General features: G+C 43.0%; 2 protein-coding genes across 3 annotated transcripts in view; both read right to left on the reverse strand.

The window, feature by feature from the left end:
* The window catches only part of MARVELD2 (MARVEL domain containing 2), a 16858-nt gene extending 14573 nt beyond the window's left edge, over positions 1 to 2285 (reverse strand). The window contains exon 1 of the mRNA XM_019532296.1: positions 1093 to 2285. Coding sequence (XP_019387841.1) covers positions 1093 to 2130 — 1038 coding nt within the window. The 5' untranslated portion in view covers positions 2131 to 2285. The remainder of the gene's footprint in view (positions 1 to 1092) is intronic.
* Positions 2286 to 2773: 488 nt separating this feature from the next.
* Positions 2774 to 13831, reverse strand: part of RAD17 (RAD17 checkpoint clamp loader component) — a 21912-nt gene continuing 10854 nt past the window's right edge. The window contains exons 10-16 of one of the 2 annotated variants that reach the window (XM_019532293.1): positions 11291 to 11482; positions 9840 to 9925; positions 9440 to 9586; positions 8841 to 8987; positions 6949 to 7069; positions 6278 to 6335; positions 2774 to 3737 (exon numbers count right to left, since the gene is read on the reverse strand). In XM_019532293.1, the coding sequence (XP_019387838.1) occupies positions 3470 to 3737; positions 6278 to 6335; positions 6949 to 7069; positions 8841 to 8987; positions 9440 to 9586; positions 9840 to 9925; positions 11291 to 11482 (1019 nt within the window). In that variant the 3' untranslated portion in view covers positions 2774 to 3469. The remainder of the gene's footprint in view (positions 3738 to 6277; positions 6336 to 6948; positions 7070 to 8840; positions 8988 to 9439; positions 9587 to 9839; positions 9926 to 11290; positions 11483 to 13831) is intronic. The other variant, XM_019532294.1, reaches the window with a different exon arrangement.

Here is a 13831-nt window from a genome sequence, read left to right on the forward strand (position 1 = left end):
TGCCAAGGGCCCTGCAATAACCCCAGCTAGCTCCCTCAACACCCTGGGGTGGAGAGCATCTGGACCTGCTGACTTGAACACATCTAGCCCCTCCAGAAGCTCTCTAACCCGGTCCTCCTCAACCTGAGGTCTGGAGGCATTCCCCTCGAGTCCGTCTGGCATCACAGCGGGGAAGTCCCAGTCCCTGCACAAGAAAACGGAGGTTCCATTCGCTGCCCTGGCTCAGCAGTGCCCCCAGCCCCAGCCTCACTCACTGCGGGAACCTTGATCTGCCTTGCCATGCTCCTTCCCCCTCCCCATGTCCTTTCCCCTCAACAGACTTTTCTGCAGGGCGCTGCTCTCCACGGTGCCCAGTTGCATTCCTGGCCATGTGCATGTGTATGGCTGCAGGCATGCATGCAGTCTTGGGGCCCTGACCAGAAGGCATATTATATTTATCAGTGACATTATTAGCTACACAAGCCACAAAAATCCAGTAGCTGATTATGTTAATTTTCCTTTTATCAGTGCCAATCCAATATGACACTGATATATCAGTGCACCTGTAGCTGATTTACTAGAAGGAAAGAAGCTAAAACACAAAAATGTCAATTGCAGTGGTTTAGAGTTACCCACACTACACAAAACTCAGTCTTTCATAGCCGGCTCTTACTAGGTACACCAAGTCCCATTTTCAAAGACTGTGTTGTTTTAATGCCTCCTAGTAAAGTGTTAACTCCATCAGTTTCTATTCCTCTTCCCTTCCTTTTGTTCAGGAAAAGAGTAGGTATCAGGAAGCAGTTCTCCTGTTGACGGAAGTGAAGTATTTATAAGTACTGCAAGAACAGCCTGATCCAAACTCCACTGAAATCACTACACAGCAGAGATTTCAATGGCTTGCCAATGGGTTCGGTTTCAAAGCCTTTCAACAATGTCAGCTATTGAAAGTTGTCAATATTCCTGTTAAGAAAACTAAAGCCATGATGACTTGTTCCGAGTGACAAAGCCACCCACTGGCAGCCTCACAGCTTCCTCCTGAGTTCCCCTGCAATGATCACATTAGCTGCACAAAAGAGAAATGATTTAACCTTTGTCTGATAAGCTGTGACTCACCTCTTGATCCATCAGTTCTCTGTGCCTCCTTGCTCCTTCATGTCTCCACAGCTTTAGGCAAACTATGGCGCTAATAAGGTAGACAATCGTGGTGACAAACAGAAAGATCATTGCTGCTGTCTGTCCCCCTTCTATGCGGCAAAAGGATGCGTTAAGTGGTGTGTTAAATAGCGGGTAGTAGCAGAGTCCACCCCGGTTAGCGTCGTTTACGTACACGATGGCAGCAGTCATGTACAAAATGAACAAGGCAACGTTGATTCCAAATTCGGTCAAAGGCCACCAGTTGGAGTCCAGAAGAATGGTCCGATAGTACATTGACATGCCCAGGACCAACAGCACGACCGTCACGAGCCAAACCAACCCTGCCACCACCAGCACAAAAGGGGTTTTTGGTCCGCTATAATAATAGCCTCCGTACATGCTGCTGGCCCCAAAGGCATAGGGCTGCGAGTACCCAAACATGTTGTACCACTCATTATCTTTGTGCACGTAGGCAGTGACGCAGGCGAACACTGCAGCGCCCAGGAGCAGCTGAACCACTCCGAGGATGCGCAGCAGCCCTGCCCACGACTTCATGTAGCCGTAGCGCTGGCGGTAGGCTTCCACTTCCTCGCTGTAGGCCCGTGCCGCCCCACTGGGCTCTGATGGGAGAATGGCCTCTGTTTCGAGGCGCCAAGGGCAGCTGCCCCCTGACACACCAGAGGGGTCTGGATAGGTGCTGGCACCTGACTCGGGGCCTGGTGGCAGGGAGGGCGGTGGAGAGCAGCGGGTGCCCACAGGCTGGGGCTGGCCCTGGCCCCACTTGGGGACATGGCGCCGCCCGCTGAAGAACTTCTTCCACGAGTCGGGCACAAAGCGCCGCACCGGCTTGATGTGGGGCGGCGGCGCCGGCGCCTCCTCCTCGCTGTCGCTGGGGTAGAAGTCGGGCCCGAAGGGCGGCAGCAGCGGCAGAGGCGGCGGCTCCACGTCCCCCAAGCCCCGCGAGGCCGCGTCCACATCCGCGTCCCCCGCCTCGCCGCGCTGCCCCGCGCCGGACATAGCCCGGCCCGCCCTGACGTCACAGCCCGTGCAGCGGCCCCGCTCGCCGCTCCCGGAACGGCCCCCCGGGGCACCCCACCCCGCGCCGCCGCTCGCTGCCTCGGCGGGGGAGGGGCGAGACCGTTGGACTGTCCGCGCTCACCTGGCTGCAGCCGCCCGAGGGGCTGCCCCGCCCCGCCCCGTCACGTGCCGCCGAAGCCCCGCCCCGGGGCACACCTGGCGGCTCCGCCCCGCGCTGGGGTTCCAACCCTGGTGGTCAGCAGGGCCCATGGCCGGCCCAGAGGTGCCCCTCGGCAGCGCCAGGGAGCCGCAGGGACGAGGGTCATTGTGAGCCCTCTTCCCCGGGCCTCACCCCGGGGGATGGGCACCGGCAAAGAGGCACTTCGGTCCCTTCTTCAGCATGCGAAGCTCAAAGCACCGCGGTGCTCAGACAGCGGAGAGCCGGCTCCTGTCGTCGTTTATCCAGACAGTGTCCCCCACCTTCAACCTATTCATTCTCCTCTCCCTACATTTAGATGGTTTCAGGGGACGGGAAAGGCTTTGTCAGGATACAAGAGAAGCAGCTTTTTCATTTTAATAATATATTTTCCTTGATAAATTCAAACAAATACTTTTCCAAAAAGAAAAATATCAGAGACAAATCTACTGTACAACACATGCTTTAGTTTATAAAACATAAATTACTTGCAGCAGAGAGTATAAAATAGCAATAAGTAACATATTTAGAGGGGGTTTTATTTACATTACTTTTTTTATTATTACAATGTACATTTTATACTCTATTCCCTCAAAAGGATTAAAGGATCCAAATAGTAGCATTCCTTAAAATTGTGAGATGTAGTTAGACCTTCAACAAAAAGATTAAATGTGTACAAAGAAATAAGAGTTTCTGTACATTGGGTATATCAAATGAGAAGTGTAAAAGTAACCTGTGTGTTACACTCTCCATCAATAGTTCTCTTTCAAACTATTTCAGCTAGTTATTTATAAAGTTTTATTTTATATTGTTTAAACAATATAGAATTATTTGATGGCTCAGGTAGGCAGGGAGCAAAAACGTTATAATCTAGACACACCAAGGACCCTGTATTGCGAAGTCAAGGAAAACTGCCTAACCATAGCCCCTTAACGTTGTCCCAATATGTGCTTGACTTGATCTTGTAGCCCACACTCATGTAAACAGCTATAGCAGCAACTGAAGTACAGTCTAGATTTGTCCCATTCTTCATAAAAAAGCCATCAATGTTACAGTTATTCAAGTATAAATGTTTTGCCACAAAACACAAGATGAAGAATCCGGTAAGCAACATTAAACCAATAGGTTAAAATGTTGATGCATTCAGTCACTATCGTATTCCTCTATCTTTAATTCATCTTCCTCCATGATTGCTTGAGCTGTAACAGGTTGAGGCTGGCTGCCTGGTAGATCATTTCTACCAGGTTGGCTGGAAGTAAGAGGGAATCCACCTAGTTCAGCCTCATTTGTTTTGTTATTCTCTATCTGTACAAACATCTCCACTGCTTGTGCACCAGCAACGTCCCCTTCATAATTACTGTCAAAGTCTGGCATTCCAGGATCCTTATCTGTCAGTGTTTCAAGCTTTAACCTGAAAAATCATGATCATTACAAACATCAATAACAAAAGCTTTATTCTCTCACAGGCGCAGAAGTTGAAATGGAAGAGGTCCCCCACATATCACATGGAATATTTCTTCTTCCTTAATGTTTATAGCTTTCAAATATCCTTGCACTGCTATAAATCACATTAAAAATCGCAGTTCAGCTAAGTCATATACATTCTTCATAAAAATATACTCATAAGTTTTTATCCTTAAACACTGCCCAATTGTACAGACTGGGTGTCCCAAACAACACAACATTCCAGGCCCACTTGCAGAGTTGTGTAAGAGTATAATACGCTCCCGTCTTAAGGGCTGCCTTGTATTGTAGCTGTTGCTGCACTCTCATTTCCAAAGTCTACTATTACTGCTTTAGACTGCTCCTGACACTGATTATTGAACGGGGGATTCCCATTATTTTCTCTCACAAAAGTATGAATCATTACAAATTCAATGGTACGTGTGAAAAAAAATGACTAACGTACTGTGTGCCACTAAAAACAAAAAAGATGCCACTGCTCCTTAGCATTCATCTAATAGACAAGCACACCAAGGGAAGGAAGGGATACAATTTGTTTTCCATTTTGTTTTTCTGAGCTAAGTCTTTTTGAACTTTTATCATGACTGGTATTCAAGATACCCCTGATTTAATATCACCTACAAAATTTAGTTTATGAACATAAACTTCTTTTGGACTGAAGTTGTTGACAAACCTGGCCCTGATACTAACCTTGATCAATCACTACCACATACCACGTTACAGGGGTGTAGGTTGTAACCGTGCTGGTGTAAAGACATAGGCAGGCAAGGTTCTTTGGGTGAATCTGATATTTCATTAGATCAACTTAAGTAGTTGAAAAAATTTTTTTAAGCAAGGTTGCTTAAATTGTTTTCCAGCTACTTAAGTTGGTCTAATAAAAGATCAGATTCACCCAAAGAACCTTGTCTACCACATACCAGTATTCTAACTTCTTGCTATGACAATGCTTCTACCCACTCAGGGTTTCAAAGCAGTACTAAAACACCAATGTGTTCAGTATTATTGATGCACATATGGACCAGCTTCCCCCCTCCCCACCTCTTCTCCAAAATAATGAGCAAATTATAACCTGAAGTCTCATCAGTAAGAAAGTGGTCCTGCAGAGAAAATTCTCTTTAAATAACAGAGCCTTACTGCATCTATTAACATATTACTGTTTAATGATGCATTTCAAATAGACACCTGCCCCCCCCCGCAATCTAAAATTTGACAATAATAAAAAGTGTTCACTTTAATTAGTGGGACTGCAAGAAACACCAGTCTAACAGTTTGGAATGTCTTCCCATGCATCTGCAGAATCATTTCACAGGCTTTCAATTAATTACATTTCTTGGGGAACAGCATAATTCAAAAAGCAGAGGCTTCACTTAAAGATCATTATTTCAAATTTCACTTCACTGGGCAGTAGTTAAAAAAGTCATATCCATTTGATGACTGTTCAGTGACCAGTTTGGCAAGTAAAATTAATTGGTAGCTCATTCCAGTTCATCTCATACCACCACAATTAAAAGACTCCTGGTCTCTTGAAGATCAACAGCTGAGAAAAGGAGGAAGCCTTGCTATCATCCTACCCCTAGAAAGGTTCACTGGGCTGAGGCTCACTCAGAAGACCATGTAGTATTGTCACACAAGGTGTATGCATTCTGTGATGAAGGAGACTTTGGTCATCAGTTAAAGAATAACTGTACATTTCTTTTAGGGCTGTACAAGACAGTCTTAGCGGAAATTCAGTGACTTCATGTAGTAGACTATAAACTTGCCACAAAACAACTGATCTGCTGTTGCTGTGCCCACTTGGTAACACCATACATCCCCCAAGAAGTCAATCTAACATTACACAAGCCCAAAACAGTATTTTTACTACCCAAGAGAATAGGGGCTCCTTAAAACTTAGTTTTTCAGAACATAATTTAAGAAACATTTGGATGTTTATCTTGCTGGGATCATTTGACCTTACCTGACTTCCTGCCCCTCAGGCAGGGGGCTGGACACAATGATCTTACAAGGTCCCTTCCAGCCCTAATATCTATGAAATCTATGAATTTATAATTGTATACCCATGTAACTGTTTCAGTGTTTTATAACTTTATTACTTATCCAGTATTGGAGTCATATAGAGATCTAACAAAAGTATCAAGGTGATTTCACATGTAATAAGGAAAAAATGGCTTCAACGAGCTATTTTTTTTGGCTTTTAAATTCATTTGCAGTCACTGAATACAAGTATTGCAGTAACATACAAAAAACTCAGGTTAGAGCCTCTTTGTATTAAGAACTGTGGAAACATAGGAAAGAGAGCTACCTTCTGATGATGCAAAAGAGAGTCATTGACTTAGCAGCATGTTTTCTTAAAAAATTGCAGAGATCAAGGCAAGAAAGGAAAGGTTGCAACAGTTAAGATTTCAGATGATCAGGGCTCAAATGAAAGAGAAAATGTCACATATCAGAGATCTTGACACACACTATAATTTTTGTTTTAAAATTTACCTTTGGAAGTATCTTTTCAAGGGAAGCTTTCCAACATCCTGGATAAAAGCAATCTGACCTGGGGGAGGAGTCCATACATGCAAGTGAAGATTTACTGTACATTTTTACACCTTTTAAATGTATATAGGCCTCTCCTACAGATAATCCAGCATCCTGTCTTAATTTATTCTTATTGAATCAGTCGTTAATTAGCACCTATAATAATTAATTCCCTGTTAGTCACTACTTATTAGTATGGGAACTAAAAAAGGTGTATGGAATGGGATTCAGAGCCTCAATCCTTCGAAGTATTTTTTCTTGCTGCCTGAAATCAGTCCCTGCAGCACAGGGACCTTAGCAAACCTGTTTGTACAGCACCAGACATATTTATAAAACATAACTTTATCAACATAGTTATACGCCTAAGTTACATCTTTTGTGCTAATTATGTTTTTTGATCATTTTAGTGGAAAGCTGTACTATAAACATTAAGCTTCCTAGAACTTTAACAGAACAAAACAGTACCAGCTTTAAAAGATGCTTCTGGAAAAGAATTTGGGGGTCCTATGCACATGTATACAATCAGCCTCATATCTAGGGAAGACTGCATTTCATTTTTGCTTCACAGGCATTTTCAAAATGTACTGTGATGAAGATCTAACTTTTAAAATATGAAATGATGTTGATATTACCTTGATTTCTCATTGGATTTGTCAGCATGGCAAGATAAGGTAACAGTTCAGTCTGAAGACACAACGGTGGTAAACAGAAACTTGAGAAGAGAGACTTTGCAGCAAGGCAATTTTCTTGATACTAAAGAATTGGAAAAAAATAAGTGAAGACACAATACACAAAAGCTTCGTTAACATTTCAAAACAAACAACAAAATCCTTATTTTGGCTCCTGGCTATCCCTCAGGATGTTATAGATTATGGATGTCTAATTGTGGATGTTAATATACTATGCTGCAAGGTGTAATAAACAGCAAGCCAAGCATTCCTCACTGTAAACAGCGTAACAAGCTTCATCATAAGCTCTTGGATTGCTCTACCAAAAACGGTCTGAAAAACGTGGCCAAAATACTAAACCAGATTTATTTATGCTTTTTCATAGATATTGTATTAACGTTTTGCATTGCACTTACATTTCCTAAAGCTTCTTACAATTTAATTACAGCACAGGTGGGCAAAACACAGCCTGCAGGCCAGATCCGGCCCACCAAGGGATTCTATCCAGCCAGCAGCAGGTCCGTCAGTACAATCTGTCCCAGGCATAGGGGGAACCCTAAGCTGCAGTATGTATCGCTGGTCCCACCACCCCTGGGTGCGCAGCAAGGTGGGGACAGTGTGGCAGCCAGGCTTAACTTCCCAGCAGGCTTTGCAGCGGTGGAGGGTCACTTTGCCTGGCTGCTGCTGCCTGTCTACCACCAGACCTGGCCCTGCTGCCCAGGCACCCACAAAAGCCTTGTGATCTCATGATTGAGTTCTCTGTAATAAACAGCAAAAATCACGATAGTGCCACGTACATTAATACCATACTTAGTCAAATCCAAGTCGAGGTCCCCTTAATCCACATGGGGTAGGGAAAGCCTTTCCTTACATTTGTGGTGGGTTCCTCAGTTCCAGCCTCAGCCCCAGGCTCCGGGCTGAAGCCAGAGCTGAGCCGTCACCTGCCCCGAGTCCAAGCGGCTCATCTGGCAGGGGAGGAGGCTTGCCAGGAGAGCGCGGCAGAATATGGGCAATGGTGAAAACCCACATATGGCTTGATGGAGAATGTGGGGGAGACTGTGTAGCCGGCCCCTTCCTCCCCCACTTATCTTTTGCTCTGGCTCCAATCCTTCTAGCTCTGACTCAGCCTGACTGGGAGCTGCTGCTGTCATTGCCTGCCCTAGAGCTAAAGCACAGCTGCAGCAGGCAACAGGGTAGTGGGCAGGCATGGGATGGGGCCAAGGGGTAGGCATAGGCATACAGAGGCAAAGGGAGGATAGGCATTGAAGGGGAAAAAAAGAAGAAGCAAAGGAGATAGGCACAGGGAAAACAAGGGGCAGTGGTCTGGCTTTCCTCCACCGCCTTCCCTACCACAGTAGTGAAGGGGTAGGGAGAACAAATTTAAAACAAAGCCCCCAATTATTAAATTCTATACAAGGAAAAAATCAGAAACATATTAGATTCTATACATGAAAAAATTTATAAGGGCATGGGCTCATCTTGAATTCCAAGTCATCTTGGATATGGGTATATATGGTAATTGTTGAGCTTACACAAACAATTTGAAGTAGCTTAATTAGCCTGAGTCCAAGATAACTTTTTTTTTTGTCTTTAACTTATATTTAAAGGCTAACTCTGAAATCTTGTTTCTGAAAGTTTCCTTTTGCAAATCACGTTATTTTTTCATTAATAGAAAAAAATCCAGATTTATTTCCATACCTGAACTAAAACCAACATTTTTTTTTAAAAGATGCATTTGCATGCATAGTGCTATACCAATAAGCTGTTTTTCATATAAAGTTTATCATAAATACTACTGCAAGTCATTAAGAGAAATTCAGCCACAAAGGATCTCTCCTTAAAATCCGACATATTACCTTTTTATTGATTAGAAACCACTGTGGTTTATGCAAAGGTCGAAAACCCATTCCTCCTTGGCAATGGGCAAAAGCTCGAGCCCTGTTTGAATGAATCACACCTCTTGTAGCTACAGATGCGCTGTACTGCTGGAGAGTAGGTCGTGACTAAAACAAATTAAGGCATTATCAAAATGTGAAGCAAGTGACAGTATAGAAGACTAAAGGTGAACAAACACTGCTGTTAATCTGTATTTTTTCTGCACCTACACTTGACACATTAGATTACCAAGAGAGTACTACTAAGATGAAAGAATAAATGGAATCAGTTATTTCATATAAAGGCATATTCTATAAATTACTTCTAAAATGCATTTGTCAAAATCCTAAAAAAACTACAGCAACATATTAATGAAAAGCACATGAAAAATGCATTAAACTGCATAACAAACCTCTTTTCTACTCTTATAATTTTAATTTTGCCTACATCCTGTGAGTACTTAAAATTTCCCTAGTTCAAGGATTTAAAATGGGAAAAAAATATTTTTATTTTGACTATACATTATTAATATGTAGTTTGGGGCATGAAAGTTAAAAGAAACAAAAAAAACACAACTTACACTCCAGGTACTGCAGAGGAAGTCAGCAGTACTCAAATATTCGCTGGCTCTCACAATATCATCTATATCCATGAAAAATTCTACATAGTTTTGGTGAAGGTATAAATTGAACAGGTCTCCATTCATATGCGATTTTTCTACTACATCCTATTTAATAAAAGAAGTATACAAATTAGTTCATGTTCATGACAGGGTGAAAGAAAAAACTTCCTGGTAAATTTTCCTATGTTTGGTTACCTATTACATACACATACATATATCCATCCTTCAGTTTTATTTACATTTTACAGTGGATCCTGCATTTTTTAACATGCATAAATACCAAGTTGTGTTTTTACAACTTTAAGAAAACCAAAACAAAACAAAAACCCAGCATGAAATGATTAATGAAAGCTTTTACCTCAGGTTGAACAAGTAAGGTGTCACGTTCATGTTCTGATAAGTGAGAGGGTAGCTGAGGAGATTCTGAATAGGATAGCGGTTCTCCTACAAGTAAACAGTGTTTCAGTCTTTTAACATTAAAATCCAAAAAACTACATTTGTGCTGAACATTAGCCCAGAAACAAAAATTAATTTAAATATAAATTTCAACTTGTGTGTTGTTGATAACGAGCTCAGAGCCAAGTGAACCATGTAAATAATTAATTATTTACTAAAATACAAAGAATGATTTGTGATTTATAACAATGAAACCGTCAGGCATTTCTTGGCAATTAATAACTACATTAAGAACTGCTAGCTTCTTTCGATAGCACATGGTTTATCAAAGCAATATTACTTAATTGCCCTGTGCTATCTAGTCAGAAATAAAGTTAATGACATCACACATAATATAATTACTCAAAATGATTTCCGCTGTCTTCCACCATTTTCTCATCACCTCTTTGGAACACAGTTTGTGATTGATTACAGCCTTGTTTTACACCACAATATTTTACAGACCAAACACTAGTTCTCCTGACCGAAGTTGAGTGCATTCATATTCAAAGCTCTCTTTAGGTGTCAGAACCCTACTTCTTGCTGGTAGTTAACTCTATCCCTACTAAGTAAAGGCTTTTGCCATCACCTAGTTGCTATAGCCAAGAAACTCCTGCATTTTCTGCTCGCTGATGCACTCCATCTTTGCAGTTGGGGCCTTCCTAGAGTTCCTGTGTTATGGGAATACAGTGGACATGTGGCTGTACAGCAGTTTTGTTTCTGTACTGTGTTTTAGCACTTTCTTTTAGAAGTACTAAAACACGGCGCAGTAACTGCCCCTATTGCACCACACGAGCGGCACATGTGAAGATTTCCCTACTACACTGCCATGCACTATAGGCAGGGAGCACGCTGCTACACCGATGAGCTAGCAATCGCACGTAGACCTGTATGATCGCTACGGCAATGCAGCACACTGTACTGCAATGTAGTGCATCACTACGTCGCTGTAGGGCATAGTGTAGACATGCCCAGTGAGTACTTTGGCTACCTAGGGATGCCCACAGTCTGGTGGTTGGGCAAGAACTGGCAACAGAGGGCATAAGTATATACATGGCCCATGCCAAGTGTACATCATATACCTGGGATACTTGGATAACTAGCAACTGCTATTTTATTACTTTACAAAAGGCTATTGGCAATTGCTGAAGTTATTAGTTACCAAACCAACAGTTTACTTACACAGGAAGCAAGGACTTTTGTGAGGGATATCTTTTCTTGGACCAACTGCATGGTTGTGGCAGACTTTTAACACATATTTCCTAGAATTATGTGCCACTAAACTAACTCCGCAAACCTAATCACGAGCTACAGAATGTTAGTTGTTTCACAATGAAATCAAGAGGAATAACAGGGTAATAAAAGTTCTCTTACTTTTGCAGTAAAGTATTTTTCCCAAGGCATGGAAAAGAAAGATAGAGGCATCTTTCCCACCAACTGCTTGTACTGCCTGGCTTTCTAAAACATTATCAGACTTCTTTTTCTTCTTGGCTCTAGATGCTATTTCACATTTTAATGTAGAACTCCCTTTATTCCTTGACCATAAGTTTGTCTCTGAGGAGTAGTCTATCAATCAAAGCAAAAGACAACTTACATAAAGGAAGTATTCAGAACAGCAGTAAAACCACTTAAGAAATATTAATCCCAATATTCATTCAGTTGACTGATTTTTCAGTTCCAAACAGATCCTCTCTCAGTGGCTTAGAAATTTCTTTCTTGTTAATAATGAAATAGCATACTTATTTATTTGGAGGGCATATGTAAGTGGACTAAATACAAAAAAATATATACATCTTCTCATAGAAACACCAACAGTGTTACTGCTTTACTAATACCACCTTTGTCATACTTGCTATAAAAGTTATATTATGTAATATCATAAATGTGTGTCAAATATTCGACTCATGCTGGAATCTGACTGACCGTGTTAATAATAATATTTTAGTTAAATTGTTAAGCCGAGATGTGAGCATGTACAAATACTATAATATTAACTATATAATTGATGGCACTGCAGAGGGTAGGGACAGACATAACATTTGAAGCAGCTGAAAGTGCAGCTACACTTTGAAGTGTTAACACCCGCCGCCCCTACCCAAATAGAGTGCTTCAGCCATGGAAAGATGTAAAGTAGGTGTGTGCAAAGCAACTAGTATTTGCTTCGGACTCAGCTGATTCGGGGGACAGCGATTCAATTCAGCGATTCAAATCACTGTCCCAAATCGATTCAGCCAAATCAACTGCAGCTGAAATCAGCCCCGTCCCCCACCCACTCTCAGTGGCTGCCCTGCCTGTTCTCCCAGCTCCCTGTTCTTTAAAAAGCTCCCAGCTGCTTTAAAAAGCTCACCAGCTGCTGCCAGTCAGGAAGTGATCCCCAAGTCCCCAGAACCACCAACCAGCTGCTGCAGCAGCTTGAGTCCAGGGATTTTGGGTTTTGGGGGTTTTTTTGTTTTTTTTTTTTAAAAGAGCTGGGGCAGATGGGACAGCTATGGGAGGGGGAGGGGGCAGGGGTTGGTGCCTGGCAGAGGTCCACCCCATGGTCCCTTCCTCCAGCCTCCCCTCCCCACCCTCTACTTAACAGCATGGAGTCTGAGTCCAGCTCTCTGCTGCAGCGAGCAGGAATTGCCTGAATCAATGAAGCTCTCACAATTGATTTGGAGAGCTTCAAATAATTCTCTTTTCTTATAGGTTGGCTGACCTCCTATGTCGGGCTTTAAACTAAGTTCAATAGGGGATGGGGAGGCAGGAGATGGAGAGTCTAGAACCTACAAACTCTGAGACACACAACAGTATATCCCAAGTAAGTATTCAGAGGCCCAATTGGGCATCAGAATGGGGGGGCACCAAAGGCACCATTCAAAAGGCTTAAGTGCCTCTATACTAATGCTTAGGAGCATAGGGAACAAGTAGGAAGAACTCACATTTCTGCTTGCAGATAACTTTGATTTAGTGGGGCTAACAGAAACCTGATGGGGCCCTACCCATGACTGGGTGGTACACATTAAGGGCTACAGGTTGCACAGAAGGGACAGAGTAGGGAGGAAAGGGGGTGGGGTTGCTCTCTATGTAAAAGAGCATTATACATGTACCCTAATCTAAATGGAATCAGAGGAGAAAGTTGAGGCATTGTAGGTTAGGATACATAGAAGTCTTGGGGAAATGGACTTGGTGGTGGGGGTCTGCTACAGACCACTGCACCAAGAAGAAAAGCTAGACTTGAGGCAGCTCTCAGAGGCCATACAGTCTAGGGACATAGTTGTCATGGGGGGGACCTAAACTATCCTGACATCTGCTAGGAGGAGCAGTCAGCCAAATCCAACTGTTCACATAGGTTCTTAACCTGTGTGCAGGACCTTCACCTAATGCAGGAGGTATACAGTCCCACTAGGGGGAATGCCTTACCAAACTTGGTGTTGGCTACAAGGGAGGACCTGGTAGGGGAGCTGCGGATTTGTGGTCACCTTGGGGATAGTGACCACCAATCAACTGAATTCAACATATGGCGTACAGTAAGTAAGATAACTAGTAGGGTGGAAGTGCTTGACTTTAGGAAGGCTAACTTCAGTGTGCTTAAGAGTCTAGACAATGAAGCACTGCAGGATAGGAGTATTGTCAAGATGGGAGTCCAGGAAGGGTGGTCATTCCTAAAGAAAAGTAATCCTTCGGGCACAGAGGGAGACTATCCCAGTATGAGGGAAAAGGGGGGAAAAAGGAGCCAAAAAAAACTTCCTTGGCTAAACAGGGAAATCCAGGTGAGCTTAAAGGCAAAAAAAGAAGGCATATAAGCAGTGGAAAAAAGGGGAAGCTACCAAGGAGGAGTATACCTACTGGGCCCGCACTTGTAGGGAGGCAGTGAAAAAGGCCAAAGCAACTACAAAGCTGAGGCTGGCAATACAAATTAAAGACAAGAAAAAG

Source organism: Crocodylus porosus, unplaced genomic scaffold (assembly GCF_001723895.1).
Source record: "Crocodylus porosus isolate Cpor-Errol unplaced genomic scaffold, CroPor_comp1, whole genome shotgun sequence".
NCBI lineage: Eukaryota > Metazoa > Chordata > Crocodylia > Crocodylidae > Crocodylus > Crocodylus porosus.